This window comes from Cnephaeus nilssonii (assembly GCF_951640355.1).
Source record: "Cnephaeus nilssonii genome assembly, chromosome: 19".
Taxonomy (NCBI): Eukaryota; Metazoa; Chordata; class Mammalia; order Chiroptera; family Vespertilionidae; genus Cnephaeus; species Cnephaeus nilssonii.
Window position 1 is genome coordinate 40,329,349 of NC_137090.1, and position 20,671 is coordinate 40,350,019.

Here is a 20,671-nt window from a genome sequence, read left to right on the forward strand (position 1 = left end):
ACCAATGTTACAAATTCCTGTTTATCCATCCAGGGGTGTTCTATGCTTATATAAACAAATATATATTTTTAATCCTTTACATTATATATACTGTTCTGCACCTTCCTTTTTTATTTGTCTATACATTGAAGATTGTTCCATATTGATACATAAAGAGTTTCTGCTTTCTTTTTACCACTGCATGATATTCCAGTGGATGGCTATACATCATTTACTTAACCATTTCCTTTTTGATGGACATGTTCATTGATTCCAATTTCTTGATCTACACTTGTCCTCAAACTTTGTTGATGCTATCTTGAACTATATAGAAGTTTTAAAATTTCATGTAACTGAAGCTGGTCATACTGTTTCAAAATGTTTTAACCAAAACCAACTATGGAAATAGCCAGGTCCGGGTCCAACCTCCTCAAATCGGATGAGTAGCCCAAGGGTTAGCGAGATTAAGTGACTTGCTCATAACTGACAGACCTGGGCTACAACCTGCATTTCCGGACTCCAAGGCCATTGCTACCACAGTCACCCCAGTCTTTTCCTGTTGCAGCATCTTTGCTATGGGGAGTGAAGCTGCCTGGAAGCCTGGGCAGGCGGGCTTCTGTCTGCGCATGCTCCTCTACTGCCCCATTCCTGCTGCCACTGTCACCTCCCAGCCTCACATGAAACCTTCCCTCTTTTACTCTCTTTTTCAAACATGAGTCAGCACAGGCGTGGCAATCTATTAGGAAAGGTTTCTCACCTCTGGATGAATCATATCCTGGGCCAAGTAATTAGGGATTGTTTCCTTTATATGTAAAAAATGGCCTCTGGGGTCAGCTGCCAGCAATATCATTCATTAGACAAATATTTATCCTAATGTGAGGGCTCTTGAGAGCCCCTACTTGATAAGAGTAAACAGTCAGGGGTCCAGAATTTCTTTGTTACTCTGACATAGGCTTTGACATGTAAGAGACAAACGCACATGCTCAGTATCAGGCACCCGTACCCACTGCAGAGAGCACTGTGCTGAGGCTGGGCTCCCCCACGGGCCGAGTACGTACAAACCTTTGGTCCTCAGTGACCCTCGGAGTCTGGAAATCTGCATTTTGAAAGATTTCTTGTCAGAGCAGGCCAGAGGTGGGAAGCCTGTACATGGGCTCTAGGGCCAGAGGGCTGATGTGCATGTCAATCCAAATCTTGAGTAAGCAGTTTTAACCATTACTCACTTGTTTGGGGCCCTGAAAATATGTTCCATAGGCCCGATAATGACATGCAGCAAGGGTTAGGAACCACTGGCTTAGAAATTGCCCTAGAAGGCTCTGAAATGGGTCTAGACAGAATCTTAATCTACTTCAAGGTAATTGTATACTCAAGGTTGAAAATTCACTTTCTTTCCTATTTCCCATTCCAAGTTATGTCACATTTCAACATAGTATATTGGAGGTTATGCAGTAAGATTACATGATAGCATTAAAATGCTACAATAATAATAGTACACAAAAATCCCACCAATTTGAATATAACCCTCAGGGAGAAATTAGATTTCAGAGATTAAACCTTTGTAAACTAAAGTCCAAGTAAATTAAAATCTGAAATCAAATTATCTTGATTTTGTGAGTTAAAAATCTAGAAGCCAACATTCTTAAGTTAAAGTCCCCAACCCATCCTCCCCAATTTCTTATTCCGCTCAGTCTCCACAAGAGGGATTCTCAGGATCAGAGTCTCGGGCTCCTTACATTATAATCCGGTCTGTCACTCACTGGAAACGACGTGGTACCTGCAGGGCTTCAGAGGCTACACTCGGTCAAATTCAAGCCTCTCATGAGCATTGCTTGAATTCAAGGAGTGAGTTAGGCACTCATGGCTTCCACATAAAATGATGTCCCAGGAAACCAGTCATTATTGCCCCAAAGACCAGAGTGGAAACTCAGTGGTGTTTTTAGGAATGAGGAATGCATGGAGAAAATCTTGGTTTTAGCTTCACCAGAATGTCCGTTATCTGGAAACCATGACCCGTGAACGTAACTAAACTGGGAGAAACTTCCAACAAGAGATTCATGTAAGAGAGATAATGCAGTCACTAAGCATTTCCTGTACTGGGGGGTGTTGGAAATCCACATGTGTATATCTTCGTTTTTGGAGGGGGTGGTTATTGTGGTAAAATACACATAAAATTTACCATTGTGACCATTGTAAAGTGTACAAGCCAGTGGCATGAACTACGTTCACCATATTGTGCAGCCGTCACCATTATCTTGTTCCAGAACTTTTCATCACTCCAGATGGTAACCCTGTGTATATCCTTTCAATTTCATTTCCCCCTTGAGCTCGGGGTTCCCCGCTCTGTGTCCTGTGCCACAGTGGCTAATATTGCTGCTTTCTTTGTGGAATTGCTGAGGTCTTTGAAAACTGCCTTTCGGACGGTTTCACCTTGTCCCCATACTTATTCTAACTGGAATATTACCATCAGCAGATTCCGGAACTGAAGTTGCTGTTGATGCTGCTGCAGCCCGTGCCCTGGAACCTTGTGGGGAACAAGTCCTCTGCCATTTGTGTGCCAAGGGATGGCTTTGCTCCTTTTTGAATCCCCTAAGTTGTTCAGGGATGTTCCCTTAAGTTGTAGGTAATACCTGCATGCCTACTACCCTACCTGTATCACCTGAAATCGCAGCCAAAACAATATTCCCAGCCCATCTGCCTGTAGACAGGCCACACGGATTCCAAGCTAGTCCCATCATAACTGCCTCCTTAGCCTGGAGTGGAAGTTGAATAGCAGGACTGCTGATCTGGTGCTGTCTACCTGGGCCTGGCAATAACCGCTTAAAGCTGGAACCGGTAGTACCCACAAAACCCAATGCCTTGCCAGTTAAAAAGCCTCAGACCTAATATTCTCTTTTTCACAACGGATTTGCCGCCAGAACCTAGGTGTCGGCAACACCACAACTAAAAACCAAAATGGGAAAGGACAAGCCTCCTGTCAGCATCGTCGTCATTGGACGCGTAGGTCCCAACAAGTCCACACTATTGGCCCTCTGATCTACACGCGTGCGTGCTGGGATTGACAGAAGAACCATTGAAAAATTTGAGAAGGAGACTGCTCAGATGGGGAAGGGCTCCTTCAAGTATGCCTGGGTCTTGGATAAACTGAAAGCTGAACATGAATGTGTGTCACCGCTAATATCTCCCGGTGGAAATTCGAGACCAGCAAGTTTTATGTGACCATCATTGATGTCCCAGGTCACAGAGTCTATATCAAAAGCCATTGCTTTTTAACTGGCAAGGCCTCAGGTTTTGTGTGTACTACAGGTCCCAGCTTTAAATGGCTGCGGGCACATCGCAGGCTGGTGGGGCTGTCCTGATTGTTGCTGCCGGTGTTGGCGAATTTGAAGCAGGCATCTCCAAGAATGGGCAGAGCCGTGAGCATGCCCTTCTGGCTTACACACTGGGTGTGAAGCAGCTGATTGTTGGTGTTAACAAAATGAATTCCACTGAGCCACCCTATGGCCAGAGGAGATATGAGGAAATTGTTCAAGAAGTCAGCACCTACATGAAGAAAATTGGCTACAACCCTGACACAGTAGCATTTGTGCCAATTTCTGGTTGGAATGGCGACAACATGCTGGAGCCAAGTGCTAACATGCTTGGTTCAAGGGATGGAAAGTTGCCCATAAAGATGGCAATGCCCGTGGAACCAGCTGCTTGGAGCTCTGGGTTGCATCCTGCCAGCAACTGGTCCAACTGACAAGCCCCTGCAACTTCCCCTCCAGGATGTCCACAGAATTGGTGCCATGGGTCCTGTCCCTGTGGGCCGAGTGGAGCCCGGCAGGTGGTGACTTTGCTCCAGTCAGTGTTACAACTGAAGGGAAGCCTGTTGAAATGCACCATGAAGCTTTGAGTGAAGCTCTTCCCGGGGACAATGTGGGCTTCAATGTCAAGAACATGTCTGTCTCCCTAGTCAGTTTGGCTCAATGGATAGAATGTCAGCCTGCGGACTGAAGGGTCCCAGGTTTGATTCCGGTCAAGGGCACATGCCCCGGTTGCAGGCTCGCTCTCCAGTGGGGGATCGTGCAGGAGGCAGCCGATCAATGATTCTCTCTCATCATTGATGTTTCTATCTATCCCTCTCCCTTCCTCTCTAAAATCAATAAAAATATATATTTTTTTAAATTTTAAAAAGAACTTAACATACCCCTTAGCATATTACAAAAAACAAAAAACTTGTCTGTCAAAGATACTCATTGGGGGCAATGTGGCTGGTGACAGCAATAATAACCCACTAATGGAAGCAGCTGGCTTCACAGCTGAGTTGATTACCCTGCACCATCCAGGCCAAACCAGTGCTGGATCCACACCTGTGCTGGATTGTTGAGCTGAAGGAGGAGATTGATCGTCATTCTGGGGAAAAGCTGGAAGATGGCCCGAAGATTTGGGAATCTGGTGATGCGGCCATTGTTGGTATGGCTCCTGGCAAGCCCAGGTGTGCTGAGAGCTTCTCTGACCCTCTGGGCCGTTTGCTGTTCGTGACAGACAGACCGTTGTTGTGGGTGTCGTCAAAGCGTGGACAGGAGGGCAGCTGGACCTGGCAGTCACCAAGTCTGCCCAGAAAGCTAAACGAATATTTCCCCCAACACCTGCCACCCCGTCTTCCTCAGTGGTGGAAGAGAGGCCTCAGAACTGTGTGTCTCAACTGGCCACTTAAGTTTAATAGTAAAAGACTGATTAATGATTAATGCATCGTAAAACTTTCAGAAAGGAGAATGTTTTGTGGACCATTTGGCTTTTATGTGTGTGTGGCAGTTTTTAGGTTATTTTTAAAATCAGTACTTTTAAATGAAAACAACTTGACCAAAAAATCAGTCACAGAATTTTGAGACCCATTAAAACAAAGTTTAATGAGAAAAAAATTTGATATTCTGTCCATCAGTGCTAAAAACAATCTAACCCCACTTTAACCTAGTCGGCAGTATCAGTGTTGTAGCTATAGCAGCCTTTATCCTGAGACCACCGCTATACCTCGTTAAGGCCATTCTTGAAGCCCACATCTTTCTTTTGCCACTATTTTAAACAGTCGTGCTTCTGTAGAAACAGCCATTCACCTATGGACAAAGACAGTCATCTGCCAAGGTCAGAATAATTCAGGATCAGCTTAAAGCCTTTCACCCAGGCAATAGCAGTTAAAAGTCAACCACACAAGTGTAAAAACCTACAGGCCTAACATGAACCTCTACAAATCACCCAAGTCAAAACACCTGTCCATACCTCAAAGGCTCTCATGAAACCCTGAGCCCCACCCAAAGTTTTACTTTTTATTGATTTCAGAGAGGAAGGAAGAGGGAGAGAGATATAGAAACATCCATGATGAGAGAGAATCATGGATCAGCTGCCTCCTGCAAGTCCCCCACTGGGGATCAAGCCCACAACCCCGGGCATGTGCCCTTGACCGGAATCGAACCTGGGACCTTTCAGTTTGCAGGCTGACGCTCTATCCACTGAGCGAAACAGGCTAGGGCCCACCCAAAGCATCTTAATAGGTTTTCTGGTCTGCAAATATACTCTTGATTGGGTCCAAGAATTAGCAGCCTTCTTCTATGCCTGGGTTTTAAACAAGTTAATAAATAAGAAGTCCAAAATACTACTTTTAAAGACTAAGTTGGAGACCGTGGCTGACAGCTGTGGGCGAGTTGGCCCCACTAGTAGTGACCCTGTATTCAGACAGATTTTCCGGGTCTCGGGCGTTGTGGGCAGGCAGAGGGGAACTTGTGCTCACTCTTAAAAGGAAAGGGCCTGAGCTCCGTTGAGCACTCCCAGTTGATTCTTTCCAATCAGGTCAGTCACACCCCTCCCCTGGAGAAAGGCTGTGTAAAGACCTGCAAAGGAACCACCAAGATGAAAAATTATAACAAAACATGAATCTGAAGAAAAACTAAATCTAGAGATTATTCGGGTTATAGAGAAGAACTTCAAAAGCAAACCTAAGGAAGAAATGACATCCACAAAACAAAAATAAGATGAGAAAGAAAGAGTTCAAACAGAGAAAAAGGAAGATATGGGGGAATTTTAAAAATGATTAAAGTATGACATTCATTCCATAGAAGGGTGGGAAGATAGAGTCAAGGAATATAAAACAAAAATAGAGTCTGAAACATGAGAGATTATAAACACAATCCAACCAATTAGGATTTCTGAAAGAGAAAATGTGCAATCAGCGGGAACAGGAAAATATTTAACAACCAATTCAACATGCACAGTGACCTATCAGAATGTGCCTTAGCCACAAGCAGCTCACCAGCCACCAGTTCACACTGGGCACCAGCCCAGGTCATATGTCGATGCTGTTTATGGTGTTTGATCTTTATAATCAACCTAATGACAAAGCACAGAAGACTGTGGGTTCTGAGTGGGAATGCTGTTAACTTCGACAATGTAAAAACAAAAGCACAGCTAAAATAGTTGGGAGGTGAATGCCGGTGGTGGGCTGAGGGAAAGGTCAGGCAATGCTTTCGCAGATATTATAAAACGAGGTTTCGATATGTTATTTAAAGTTAAAGCGTAACCAGTAGAACTTAAACTATTAGGAATAAAGAGAAAAGGGTGGTGATGTGTAGGCATAAGAGATTAAATCGTCATTTATCATAGCATAAAGTCAATATAAAGAGTCCAAATTAGATAATCCAGGAAACAACAGTGTAGAATACACTTTATATGGAGAGATAATGCCCCTGGAAGATTATCCAAGCAACATGTCGAATTGGATATCTTGAGAAGAGAGTGGGCGGATGGAGAGCAGGGTTGGGAGGCAGACTTCTCATGACCTTATGTCTTTTGAATTTTTAAGTTGCTTATTCACAAAGTAAACAAAATTAAAATAAAAAATAAATTGCATCAACATGTGCTTATGCCCCTACAAGGACATTCATTGCAGCATTAATAGTAGAAAATGTTGGCAAGACACAAATGCCTATCAGTAGAAGACTTGTTATATAGAATAATGGTTCAATCATACACAAGATTATTTTGCAGCTTTTAAAAACAAGTATTCCCGGCTGGCATGGCTCAGTGATTGAGCATCGACATGTGAACCAGGAGGTCACGGTTCGATTCCTGGTCAGGGCACTGCCCAGGTTGCGGGCTTCATCCCCAGTGTGGGGCATGCAGGAGGCATGATTCTCTCTCATCACTGATATTTCTATCTCTCTCTCCCTTCCTCTCTGGTCAATAATATTTTTAAAACAACCAACCAAACAAAAAAAACACAATTATTATTCGCCTGTCAGACACACATACCAGGCCCTGGAAGAGGCTGGATCAGTCCTCTACTTCAGATTTAAGTGATGTATTTCAACCTCAGGAGAGCCCAGAGGGTGGTGATGAATTGAGGGAGGCTTCTCTAGCAGGTAAAGCTCTTCCCAGGTCCCTATCTCTGGCGTGGGACCTTGGACCTGGGTCTTGTCCTTGAATGGACTCCTCTTTCTCTCTCCAACAATCCCTGAGTTCATTTCTAGCTTTTTCTTTTTCTCTCAAGATCACGTCTTGGGTATGGCTCCTGGAATGCAGTGGCAATCATTTTTGTGTGCTTCGATCCTCTCTTGCCAACATATCTGTCTCATTTATTATGCTACAAGAGGTCTGTCTCCTACCCAGCTTTGAATTTCATTACTAAGTAATTTCTGGGCTCAAGGAAAGAGTGGTGGAGGGAAGGAAAACTCATCACACATATTTTATCTTTTTTTCTCCTTACAACAACCCTATAGGGTAGGTGTTATAATTCTTATTTTGCACAGGAGAAAACCAAGACTTGAAGAGATCAGTTTACCCAAGGTCATGCAGCCACAAAATAGCAGATTGGTGATTTGAATCCAGAACAATCTGGCCCCAAGCCCCGTGTTTGATTCCTATCTCTGATTACTCCCAGGTGGCTGAGAAACTGGATATGCTGAAGAAACAGTACGATGAGAAGCTGGCACAAAAAGAGGACCTTCGCATGAAGTCTAAGGAGATGGAGCTGAAGCTGGAGCGAGCTGGGATGTTGGTGTCTGGGTTGGCTGGCGAGAAGGCCCGATGGGAGGAGACAGTAAAGGTGAGATCAAATGTACCACCTGGATCTCCTTCCTCCCTGCCGACTAGTTCCAAGAGCTCCCATCCCCTTTGGGTTAAGGGACAGTCAGGGAAAATAGGGACAGCTGGGTGTAGGGACATCCAAAAATAGGACATGGGAGTTCTTCCCCTCCCTTTCCTCACATTGGTGAGAGGAGTGAAAAATTTTCTGAACCATTAGGGATCTGCTTCCATGTTTAGGCAGAGCTACAAAGCACACACGAGGACCCTTTATACAGCACATTGACTGGAGAGAAACGGGGCGCATCTTGTCTCTCTACCTTCAGTGAGCTCCTGGTTTCATGAGAGTGTTAGGCCTTATCACCAGAATGTAAACAGAATTGCTGTCAAAGATGGGGAACTGAAAAGTAATTAGAACCAGGCTAGGGTTCTCAGGGCACAAAGGTTTAGGAGAGGGAAATAATCTCTCTAATCCAGATAGTGTTCAGAGGAGAGTGCCTTCAAAGCATTCCAGTCTCTCCCAGTGCTGGGCCCTGACAGGCTTACTCCTCCCCTGCTGTCCTCCAGGGCTTGGAAGAGGACCTGGGCTACTTGGTGGGTGACTGTCTCCTGGCAGCTGCCTTCCTGTCCTACATGGGACCCTTCCTGACCAACTACCGGGATGAGATTGTCAACCAGATCTGGATCAGGAAGGTGAGACTCAGGCATGATGAGAGATCTTGGGCTCTGAGACCAGGGCCTTTGGGAGTAATAAGAGATACCAGAAAAGGGCAGGGTTGCTGAGCTCAGATCTCCAGAGTGAAATTTGGGGCTCTTCCCTACACAGATTTGGGAGCTTCAGGTTCCTTGCTCACCTCGCTTCACCTTTGATGATTTCCTGTCCAATCCTACCAAAGTTCGGGACTGGAACATCCAAGGGTTGCCCTCGGATGCCTTCTCCACCGAGAATGGCATCATCGTCACCCGTGGCAACAGGTAAGGATGCTGCTGGGAGCATGAGTAAGCGCAGAGCCTGTTTTCTGACAGATGCTTCCTCCTTCAGGTGGGCACTGATGATTGATCCTCAGGCCCAGGCCTTGAAGTGGATCAAGAACATGGAAGGAAGCCAGGTATAAGGCTGGGGGGCTGGTTTTATCCCCTTAGGAGATCTTCCCATGCCTGTCTCTTCCTGAGTCCTACCCTTGGGCGGTTTTTTCCTATGAATCCCTCAGTGTTTCTTCCATCTTTTTTCTTGCTCTCTAGGGCCTTCAGATCATTGACCTGCAGATGAGCGATTACCTTCGGGTCCTAGAAAACGCCATCCAGTTTGGATACCCAGTGCTGCTCCAGAATGTGCAGGAATATCTGGACCCCACACTCAACCCCGTGCTCAACAAATCTGTAGCTCGAATTGGTCAGGGCCCAGACTTATTGTGTGGTTGGACTGTGGGACAAATCCCAAGGACCAGCCCAGTAGGACACTGGGGAGGAAAGGGCTGGCTCTTTGGCTGTGTCCTTTATTTACTAGTATCTGTCCCTCTATTCAGAGAGCCCTGGGCTGGGGCCATTAGGACAGGCTGAGTCACTGCCACTGGATGCTGGTAGGGGAAAGAATGAGTCAGCCCACACCTGGTCACATGGGGTCCTTGCCCTTGACCCTTTTGTGGGTACAGGTGGTCGGCTGCTGATTCGCATTGGAGATAAGGAGGTAGAATACAATCCCAATTTTCGTTTCTACATCACCACCAAGCTCTCCAACCCCCACTACAGCCCAGAGACATCAGCCAAGACCACCATTGTCAACTTTGCAGTCAAAGAACAGGTGGGCGGGGCTGATGCTTAGACTGAACTAGGGTGAAGCAGGCAGGGCTGTAGAGTCCGGCAGGATCAAGAAAAAGGCTAAGATTGTGTCGGGCAGGTATAAGGGGCTTGGGAGGTGTAAAGGGGTGAAAGGGGTGAAGGTCACTGGAGTGACATTCTCACCACGAGCCCTGGTGTGCTTCCAGGGCCTGGAGGCCCAACTACTGGGCATTGTGGTCCGGAAGGAGCGTCCCGAGTTGGAGGAGCAGAAGGATTCGCTCGTCATCAATATCGCTGCTGGCAAGAAAAAGCTCAAGGAGCTGGAGGATGAGATCCTTCGGTGAGACCTTGCCTCCACCCTCCACTGGTCCACTCACTGGCACAACTGGCACGCAGGGGGCTGATGGAGTCCCTGCCCCCTCCGTCCATGTGCCTCCTGACTTCCCTCCAGGCTGCTGAATGAGGCCACAGGCTCCCTGCTAGATGATGTCCAGCTGGTGAACACCCTTCAGACCTCCAAGTTAACTGCCACTGAGGTGACCGAGCAGCTGGAGACCAGTGAAACCACGGAGATCAACATTGACTTGGCCCGTGAGGTGAGCTCCTGTGCCCTCCAGCCCAGCCCCACCAGCATCAAGATGCAATTCTAATCATCTTGGCTTGAGGAACCTTCCATCCCTGAGCTCCTGCCACCTGCCATGTCCCTGTGTGGCCCCTGACTCTGGCCCCTCTGCAGGCTTACCGTCCCTGTGCCCAGCGGGCATCAGTCCTGTTCTTCGTGCTCAATGACATGGGCCGCATCGACCCCATGTACCAATTCTCGCTGGATGCCTACATCAGCCTCTTTATCCTCAGCATTGATAAGAGCCATCGCAGCAACAAGTTGGAGGACCGCATTGACTACCTGAATGAATACCACACCTATGCTGTCTACAGGTCTGAGGCTCCTCCCTACATGCCTTAGGCAGGAGGCCAAGTGACCGGCTCAAACGTTGACCCTTCCTGCTAGTTCTGCCTTGGTGCTTTCTCAGGCCATCATATTGGCCCCCTGCTCTCCTCCTCATACACCTTCATGGTCCAGCCATCACCTATGGGCTGACTGCTCACAGTGTTATATCTTTAGCTCTCCCTGAGTGTTGGACTCCTGTGTACAACTGTCTACTATACCAGCACTTCTCAAATAGTAATGTGCTTATAAAGCACAGGGAATCTTGTTAAATACAGATTAAGACTTAGTAAGTTGGGGTCCTGTATGTCTAATGCTTCTGGTCTATGGGTCACACTCTGAGTAACAAGGTACTTGACTTCTCTACATAGACACCCCACAGACCCCACAAGTTCAGCTTGTTTCAGGTCAAACTCATTATCTACCCTTTTCAAGGTCCTCACCCCTAACTGGCACCAACATTCACTTCCCAGTCACCCCACCCAGAAAGTGGAAGAGTGCAAGTTCTCCTTGACTCTCTCCTCTCAGATCAGTCACCAGGTTTTGCTCGCAAATCTTTCTGCAAACGGTTCCCTCCCCATTCTCCCCATGGCTACAAGTGCACTTTAGTTCAGACCTTCATGAGCTTTCTTTCTGAATTGTACAGCCATCTCCTAACAGGGCATCCTGCATCTAGCTTTGTCTCTCTCCAGTCTGTCCTCTTGTAACCGCCCATGAGAGCCTTCCAAACACACATCTGACCTGACCATGCCACTCCTGGCTTACCTGGTGGAGCCTTTCATGACCTGTCCTTCACCTGCCTGCTCCGCTTCACCTTTCCCCACTTTCCACTGGATGCCCGAGCAATGCTGCCTGCCTCCATGTCTGCTTCCCCCAGCCCCCTTGTCTACATTTGCTTCTGCTCTGAGCTCTCCCTGGAGTCCTCCCCTCTCTTCCTCTGCTGCACCCCAGGGCACCTTCCCCAAGATACTTCCCCTGTGTCCACCAGGCATGGTGGGTGCCCCTATCCTGTGACCTCTTAATGGCACTGTCACCCAGTATAGAACGCATCACGTCCTTGCACAATCAGTGGCCTCTCTCACCCACCTGCCCTTTTCACACTACCTGATTTCCTCCAGGGTGTGTGTGTGTGTGTGTGTGTGTGTGTGTGTGTGTGTGTTTAATCTTCACCCCAAGGTATTTTTGCCATTGACTTTTTAGAGAAAGTGGAAGGGACTGAGGAAGGGAGAGGGAGAGAAGGAAACATTGAAGTGAGAGAGACACATCGGTTGGTTGCCTTCCAAATGCGTCCCGACTGAGGTGGGGACCTCACCCACAACCCAGGTACATGCCCTTGACAGGAAATCGAACTCGAGACCCTTCAGTCTGCTGGCCGACACTCTTACCATTGAGCAACACCTGACAGGGCAATGTTGGCTTTTTTTTTTTAATAGAAGCAAATGATTGTTCTTACCAGTGAACTCTGGGAAAATCATGTGCTCTCTTACTCAGGTCCCTGAGTGCTTGGCTGTTTATAGGAGGTTTGAATTAGATGCTGATGAGGGTCCTTTTGTGTAAGACTCTGATTGTATGATGTTCGCTCAGTAGGTGTTCATATTGAGTGTCCTGCCTCCTCCAACCTCCCTGTCCCCTTCTCCCAGGTACACCTGCCGTACCCTTTTTGAGCGCCACAAGCTACTATTCAGTTTTCAGATGTGTGCCAAAATCCTGGAGACTTCTGGCAAGCTCAACATGGATGAGTACAACTTCTTTCTTCGTGGGGGTGTGGTGAGTTGGATAGAGGGCACATCCGAGTGGTCAAGGTTGGGGATGGTGGCAAGTCTGAAGAAGCCTCCAGACCCAGAGGGTAAGGCCCAAGGCTCCAGCGAGGGAGCTGCAGAGAGCCGCTAGGAGCAGGGTCATGGCAAGGTCCTTCGGGCTATGGCAGTGACTTGCCATGCACCCCCTTGCTCACATTACAGGTGGGACTTGGGGGCCCCTCTTACCTGTGACCCACGGGTTGGTATGATCTTGCAACTCTTTCATTGCCTCTCAAGCCATTCCTTCCCCAGCCTGCAGCATGGTCACCTGACATAGTTTTCCTTGTGATTACCTTAACCCCATCCCCCACCCTTCCCCCGTGTTGCATTTACTTGGCAAAACTGCCACTCTGGTTAGATCCAGCTCCACTGTCCCTGTGTGGCCCATGCAGCTAAACCTGGCTGAAGAAAAACACCCACTCGAACCTTGAATGGGCCCTGAAACTGACAGACACCGATACCACATTTCCCTGGGCTAGTCAGGCGCTCATCCTCTGGACAACAGTTTCATTTGTCTTGACACCTTCACTACACCTCTCATCTGGAGTTTAGCAATAATCTCCCAACACTCCCCACCCCTGATCTCTCAACACAGTGACAAGATTCTTTCAAAATGGATGCTCATTACTGATGTCATCTCCCACTGTCCAGCTCCTCAAACCATCCACTCCAGCTTTGCAGGCCTCCTTGCTGTCTGTGACAAGCATGTCCCACTTAGGGCCTTTTGTTGTTCCTTTTCCCAGAAAACTACACCCTCAGGTGTACATACATACTTGCCCTCTTTCTTACCTTCTCCAATTTGGTTCAAATCTGACCTTATGAAGACCTCCTGGACTTTCTCATTTAATGCTTCAGACCCCCCAGGACTTCAATCTTCCTTTTCTTCCTCAACTTGGTCTATGTTTTCTTTTTTTTCTAAATATATCTTTATTAATTTCAGAGAGAAAGGGAGAGGGAAAGATAGAAACATCAATGATGAGAGAGAATCATTGATTGGCTGCCTCCTGCATGTCCCCTACTGGAGATCAAGCCCACAACCTAGGCATGTGCCCTTGACCAGAATCGAACCTGGGACCCTTCAGTCCACAGGCTGACGCTCTATCCACTGAGCCAAACCAGCTAGGGCAGGGTCTATGTTTTCATGGCACTGGAAAAATCTTTGATATACTAGATAATTAACTTACTTATGTTTTGGTTCATTATCTGCCCTCCCACATTGGAAGAAAACCTCCTAACAGGCAGAGATATTTGTACTTTTTGTTCAGTTATGTATCCCACATGCTTAAAAAACTTACAGTTGATGAATAAATATTTGTTAAAGAGAGTGAATAGATGAATGAACTAACAGTTTGAGCTTCTCCAAAGGGTGAGGCTACCAGTTGATAATATGAAGTGAGAGGCAACCACCAGAGGGCGCAAGCTCCCTAAATTTGAACTGTGATCTCTGCAGTGTCTGAGAGACTTCAACCCCCACATTGATTTCCCAATTAAAGGTGGATTCCAATCCATCTTGGATTCCTATATTCTTTTTTTTTTTTCTCATTCTTTTTCATGCAAGACTCATCTTTGATTTTCCATGTTTTTTTTTAAAAAGGTAACTCTTTTTGGGAGGTGCTCCTGGTCAATCCCTTCTCCTGTCTCCTTCCCCCCAGGTTCTGGATCGGGAGGGCCAAATGGATAACCCATGTACTAGTTGGCTCGCAGATGCCTACTGGGATAACATCACGGAGCTGGACAAACTAACCAACTTTCATGGACTCATGAACTCCTTTGAACAGTATCCTCGTGACTGGCACCAGTGGTATACCAATTCCACCCCGGAGAAGGCTATGCTGCCAGGTGCCCGGGCATTTGAGCCTCCCCACTCCTGCCTTTCTCCTTCCCTCCATTCAGCCCATGTGTGTGCCCTTCCCTTTATTCTCTGTCCCTTCTCTCAAGTTCCCCTCAGCCAGCTGCCTCCTGGCAGAGCATTCCCGCAGGTGCCTCTTGGTTTAGTTCCCTGCCCTTCCAGACTCTCCCTGCAACAACTCAACTCGTCCCCAGGTGAGTGGGAGAATGCCTGCAATGAAATGCAACGGATGCTGATTGTTCGCTCCCTTCGCCAGGACCGCGTGGCGTTCTGTGTTACTTCTTTCATTGTCTCCAACCTTGGCTCCCGCTTCATTGAACCGCCTGTGCTAAACATGAAGTTGGTCAGTGGCTTGGTTTCCTTGCCCACATCATCCCTGGTCCTCCCTCTCCCCACTCCAGTCGACCACATGCATTTCTTCAATCTCTCTCCCCCACTCATGCTACATGGCCTTCTGCTGAGGCCACACCCTGTGCTCCTGGCAGGTGATGGAAGATTCAACCCCACGCACCCCACTGGTGTTCATCCTGTCCCCTGGTGTGGACCCCACCAGTGCCCTGCTCCAGCTGGCAGAGCACACAGGCATGGCTCAGCGTTTCCACTCCCTGTCCCTGGGCCAGGGCCAGGCCCCCATTGCTGCTCGGCTCCTCCGAGAGGGCATGTATCAGGGTTAGTGGCATTCTTGTTCTTCTACCCCCATCCTTGGCCCTGGTCCTACTCACCAGAGCAGGGGTCCTCAAACTTTTTAAACAGGGGGCCAGTTCACTGTCCCTCAGGCCGTTGGAGGGCCAGACTATAGTTTAAAAAAAACTATGAACAAATTCCTATGCACACTGCACATATCTTATTTTGAAGTAAAAAAACAAAACGGCCAAAACACCCGCGTGTGGCCCGCGGGCCGTAGTTTGAGGACGCCTGCACCAGAGCCTCCAGCCTCGATCACACTACCATAACCACAGCTCCCACTTTTCCAGAAGGTCCCCGGAGTGGCAGACCTGAGCATTTTGACACCCCTCCCCACACACATACAATGAGATGGACAGTGTGGGGCAGATGGGGCTTAGGGAGTGGGTCCCACTGAATTCAGTGCCTCCTTGCAGGACACTGGGTGTTCCTGGCCAACTGCCACCTGTCACTGTCGTGGATGCCTAATCTGGACAAACTGATAGAACGACTGCAGGTGGAGGATCCGCACCCTTCCTTCCGCCTCTGGCTCAGCTCTAGTCCCCACCCCGACTTCCCTATCTCCATCTTACAGGCCAGCATCAAGATGACCACAGAACCTCCAAAGGTATGGGCGGCTGGAGATAGCTGGCATCAACTATTCCATCTGGTCTGCCTTTCCTTCTGCTAGCATCAGAGAGAGGGCTTACCCTCAACAACAACACATTTTTATTCTACTGTCCTGGAAAAAATTTTGTGCTAAACTCTTAGAACATAATAGTAATATCTGATTTTCTTGATTGTTGTTATGTGTCAGGCATTGTTCTAATTGATTTACATTTATTAATTCATTAAATACTAGTACACACACACACACACCTTATCAGGCAAGTGCTATTAACCCATTTTACAGGTAGGAAAACAAGGCACTGAAGAGTAAATAAGCAGTCCACAGAACCTTCCTGTCTCCCAAAATGTCCATACATTCTCTCCCTAATGTCACATTTGCTGGGCTCCCAGCCCTTTTCTCCTTCCTTCTCTCCAATTCTATTGAAACTTTTATCTCCAATATTACAAGGTCACCATTGAATGCAATCATACTGATCCTTTAAAATCTGACCAAGTTGTCTGTACCTGACTTATTTTTGTTCTGTCTGTTACGTTTTGTTCTATATCCTATACATGAGTGGAATAATATAGTTCTTGTCCTTTTCTGTCTGACTTATTTCACTTAGCATAATACTCTCAAGGTTCATCCATATTGTCTCAAATGGCAATATTTCATTTTTTAATTGGAAAAAATCTGATCACGTTGGTACATCCCACCCATTTACCCCCTGCTTAAACTATTTTAGTAGCTTTTCATTGATTTTAGTCAAGACAAAAACCCGTATTAACATGGCCTGTGTAGTGGCTCGGAGGGGAGTGTCCATCTGGCTTTGCCCAGGAGTGCTTTCTGTGAAAGGTTGACCCTCCCTGCGATCTTCAAACTGATCTACCAAATCTTCAGTAGAGGAAGGACATTCAGGGTTTACTTGGTGCAAATGGATTTCTTTTGGAAGCTGACAAAGAAGCCAGTATTTTTAAGTTTAAAATATATATATATATATATATATATATATATATATATATATATATATATATATATATATATATTAATTTAGAAAGGAAGGGAGAGGGAGAGATAGAAACATCAATGATGAGAGAGAATCATTGAACGGGCTGCCTCCTGCATGCCCTCTACTGGGGATTGAGTCACAACCTGGGCATGTGCCCTTGAACGGAATTGAACCTGAGACCCTTCAGTCTGCAGGCCGACACTGCTCTATCCACAGGTAGGGCATGGCCAGTATTTTTAAATATTTTATTTGGAAATTATTTTTTTAAATATATTCTTATGACTTCAGAGATGAAGGAGGAAGGAGAGAGAGATATCAATAATGAGAAAGATGGGGATCGAGCCTGCAACCCAGGCATGTGCCCTGACTGGGAATCGAACTGTGAACTCCTGGTTCATAGGTCCATGCTCAACCACTGAGCCACAACGGCAGGGCTATGCACCTATGTCTTGTTCAAGAAATCTTTGCTCACTCCAAGGTTATAAAGGTACTCTCTTATACTTGTCTTGAAAACAATTTTATAATTTGACTTTTACATATAGGTTTTTAGTTACTTCAAATCTATTTTGTGAGTGTGGAATAAGGTAAAGATCTAATATTTTTCCACATGGATAACCAATTCTCCCAGTACTATTATTGAAAAGCCCACAATTACCCTTCTGATTTGCAATGTGTCTGCTCAGCCTTAGATCATGTTTCTCTGTATATATATATTTTTTCTGGGTCCTTTATTTTGTTACTTGATCAAGCTGTTTATATTGGGGTCACTATACACTGTCCAAGTTGTTTATATTGGGATCACTATACACTGACTTAATTACCATATAGCTCTATAATAATTCTTGGTAGCTGGTAAGGTAAGTCTCCTTACCTTATTTTTCTTTAGGCTACTCTCCAACATAAATTTTGGAATTAGCTTGTCAAGTTCCACAAAAAAATCCCATTGACTAATTTGGAAGAAATTGACATCTGTAGGATATTGAGCCTCCCAATCCATGAGAATAGTATGTCTCTCCATTTATTCTTTAGTTCAATAAGTTTTATAATTTTCTCTATAAAGGTGTGTACATTTTATTAGATTTATTCATACCTTACATATTTTGATATTATAAATGGCATTTTAAAATCATATTTTATTCTTACTTCCAATATTCTTACTTCAGTTTTCTCACTCATCCATTCTGTCCATCATAGAGTCTTCTTAAGACACTGTTTCAACATATCAATGTTCTACTCAAGACAGCAAATGTCTCCATGACACCTGGTGAATCAAGTCCAGATGACTCAAACTGTCATTCTTATTGTACCTCCATCTGTTAATGGCCCTTCTTACCCAACCTGAGCACTTACACTTGACTTCAGTTAGACTCATTTTCTCACTTATTCTCCCCTTTGTGCCTTTTCCCTTCAGTTCTTTTCTTTCTTTCCTGTCTTTCTTTCTTTCTTTCTTTCTTTCTTTCTTTCTTTCTTTCTTTCTTTCTTTCTTTCTTTCTTTCTTTCTTAAGGGGTGTTTGTTTGTTTTTTAAATTGATTTCAGAGAGGAAGGGAGAGAGAGAGAGAGAGAGAGAGAGAGAGAGAGAGAGAGAGAGAGAGAGAGAGAGAGAGAAAGAAACACCAATGATAGGAGAGAATCACTGATCGGTTGTCTCCTGCACACCCTCCACTAGGGATCGAGCCTGCAACCTGGGCATGTGCCCTTGACCGGAATCGAACCCGAGCCCCTTCAGTCCAAAGGCTGACGCTGCTCTGTCCACTAAGCCAAACCAGCAAGGGCTTCCCTTCAGTTCTTTCCATCTCCTGGAAACCAAGGCTCTCCACTCAGCCTAGACATATCCTTCCCAGTTGTAAGACTTAGCCCAAATCCCAACTTATTCATGAAGCCTGATAAATCCAAGCACATAGAATGTTCCTCTTTGATGATATACTATGGCCCTTTTAATCTACACTGAATCTTTACACCTAATATCGTGTACATTTTTGTTCACTAGTTGTATGTATATCTTTGTCTTTGTTCCTATTTTCTGGTACTTACAAATTGGTGGCCTATCCATCATTGAGAACATGGTGGCTGAGAGGTTCAAAAGTGGGAGAACAAGCAGGTAGGGCTGCCACTAGCCCATATGGTGCCTTACGTGAATCAGAGAGAGGCACCAGCCCTGTGGATGAGTGCACATGTTGGCATGCAGACAGCCTCCACCCAGCCCTTCAGCCAGGGCCCCTGTGCAGTGAGCACCTCCACAGCTGTACACGGTGGTGCTAGTGGCAGAGCTGAGCACGATGATGTCATCCCTTCTCTGTACTTCATTGTCCCCAGGGCCTAAAGGCCAACATGACCCGTCTTTACCAACTGATGACAGAACCACAGTTTTCCCGCTGCTCCAAACCTGCCAAGTATAAGAAGCTGCTGTTTGCACTCTGCTTCTTCCACTCTGTGTTACTCGAACGTAAAAAGTTCCTGCAGCTTGGCTGGAACATTATTTATGGCTTCAATGACTCCGACTTTGAGGTTTGTTCTAACCAGGGGTCCCTTATCCCAGCCCTGTCTTCCTATCCTTTTGGCCCCATGGCTCCCCTATAGGAAAATCCACTTACAAAACGTCTGTGTTAAAGCTCCATTGGAAATTAAAAAAAAAAAGGAGCCCCACTGGAAGAGTTCCTACAATAACTGTGTGTGTGTGTGTGGGGTGGGGGTGTTTGGGCTGGGACCACGCACAGGTGTCAGAGAATTTGCTGAGCCTCTATCTGGATGAGTATGAGGAGACACCCTGGGATGCGCTCAAGTACCTCATTTCCGGCATCAACTATGGTGGGCACGTCACGGATGACTGGGACCGGCGCCTGCTCACCACCTACATCAATGACTATTTCTGTGAACAGGCTCTATCAATCCCCTCCTACCGGTGAGGGGGTGGGGGACACTGAACACCTACCGGTGAGGGGGTGGAGACCAGAGGACACAGAGACACCAGATGGCAGAGGGTAGGGGAAGTGTTTGAGGAGAGAATATGAGATTGGAAGAAGGCAGAGTGTGTAGGATTGGAAGAGCAAGAACAGAGAGTTGGACAAATGGGACATATGTAGGGACTGGGATCCTGGCCTGGCATTGAAGCCCCAGAGTGCTCACAATATGATAATTATGCTGTGGCTCTCCAGGTTGTCAGTATTGGAGACTTATTTCATCCCCAAAGATGGGAGCCTGGCCTCTTACAAGGAGTACATCAGCATGTTGCCTGGCATGGACCCCCCTGAGGCCTTTGGCCAGCACCCCAATGCAGATGTGGCCTCCCAGATCACTGAGGCACGGACTCTTTTTGAGACTCTGCTTTCCCTGCAACCCCAGATTACACCCTCCAGGGTTGGAGGCCAGAGCCGAGAAGAGAAGGTAAGAACAGACAGACGCCTGGGGCGGGAAAGCCATCAGAAAGAGAGGGCTGCACTCAGAGCTCCTGCCTCACCAGGTCCTTGAGTTGGCCGCTGATGTGAAACAGAAGATCCCTGAAATGATCGACTATGAGGGGACCCGAAAACTGCTGGCTCTGGACCCCTCCCCTCTCAATGTGGTCCTTCTGCAGGAGATCCAGAGATACAACAAGCTTATGGAGACCATGCTGTAAGATGGAGAGGGGCTCTGCAGACTGTGGGGAGGGGGAAAGAAGAAAAACCTTCACCTCCTGCCTAGAATGAGTCTTGCAGGCCCATCCCATCTTTAACCCTCCACCCTATCTGTTCAGGTTATCACTGACAGACCTGGAAAAGGGCATTCAGGGTCTCATCGTCATGTCTACAAGCCTGGAAGAGATTTTCAATTGTATCTTTGATGCCCACGTCCCTCCACTCTGGGGAAAGGCAAGATTACACCACTGTTGATCCTACTCCAACAGTGAGCTCTCTCCTCCCTGTGCCCTCAACCTCCTGGTTCTTGGTAGGCATATAGCAAAATGCAATAAGCCTGGGTTTTGGAGTCAGGAGGTTCCAGTTGAAATCT

The 20,671-nt window shown here is 46.6% G+C and overlaps 1 protein-coding gene and 1 pseudogene across 2 annotated transcripts in view; both read left to right on the forward strand.

Moving 5' to 3' along the window:
- Positions 1-20,671, forward strand: part of DNAH2 (dynein axonemal heavy chain 2) — a 102,089-nt gene that overhangs the window by 79,939 nt on the left and 1,479 nt on the right. The window contains exons 66-84 of the mRNA XM_079798918.1: positions 7,889-8,053; positions 8,599-8,724; positions 8,858-9,006; positions 9,074-9,140; positions 9,274-9,424; positions 9,684-9,832; positions 10,017-10,150; positions 10,262-10,406; positions 10,547-10,746; positions 12,397-12,523; positions 14,208-14,394; positions 14,599-14,747; positions 14,890-15,073; positions 15,505-15,695; positions 19,001-19,192; positions 19,402-19,586; positions 19,840-20,068; positions 20,145-20,296; positions 20,418-20,532. Of these exons, the coding sequence (XP_079655044.1) occupies positions 7,889-8,053; positions 8,599-8,724; positions 8,858-9,006; positions 9,074-9,140; positions 9,274-9,424; positions 9,684-9,832; positions 10,017-10,150; positions 10,262-10,406; positions 10,547-10,746; positions 12,397-12,523; positions 14,208-14,394; positions 14,599-14,747; positions 14,890-15,073; positions 15,505-15,695; positions 19,001-19,192; positions 19,402-19,586; positions 19,840-20,068; positions 20,145-20,296; positions 20,418-20,532 (2,997 nt within the window). The remainder of the gene's footprint in view (positions 1-7,888; positions 8,054-8,598; positions 8,725-8,857; positions 9,007-9,073; positions 9,141-9,273; positions 9,425-9,683; positions 9,833-10,016; positions 10,151-10,261; positions 10,407-10,546; positions 10,747-12,396; positions 12,524-14,207; positions 14,395-14,598; positions 14,748-14,889; positions 15,074-15,504; positions 15,696-19,000; positions 19,193-19,401; positions 19,587-19,839; positions 20,069-20,144; positions 20,297-20,417; positions 20,533-20,671) is intronic.
- LOC307115371 (elongation factor 1-alpha 1-like) lies at positions 2,567-5,733 on the forward strand (annotated as a pseudogene). Its single transcript has 3 exons — positions 2,567-3,252; positions 3,294-3,930; positions 4,208-5,733. The product of its transcript is annotated as an elongation factor 1-alpha 1-like (transcript).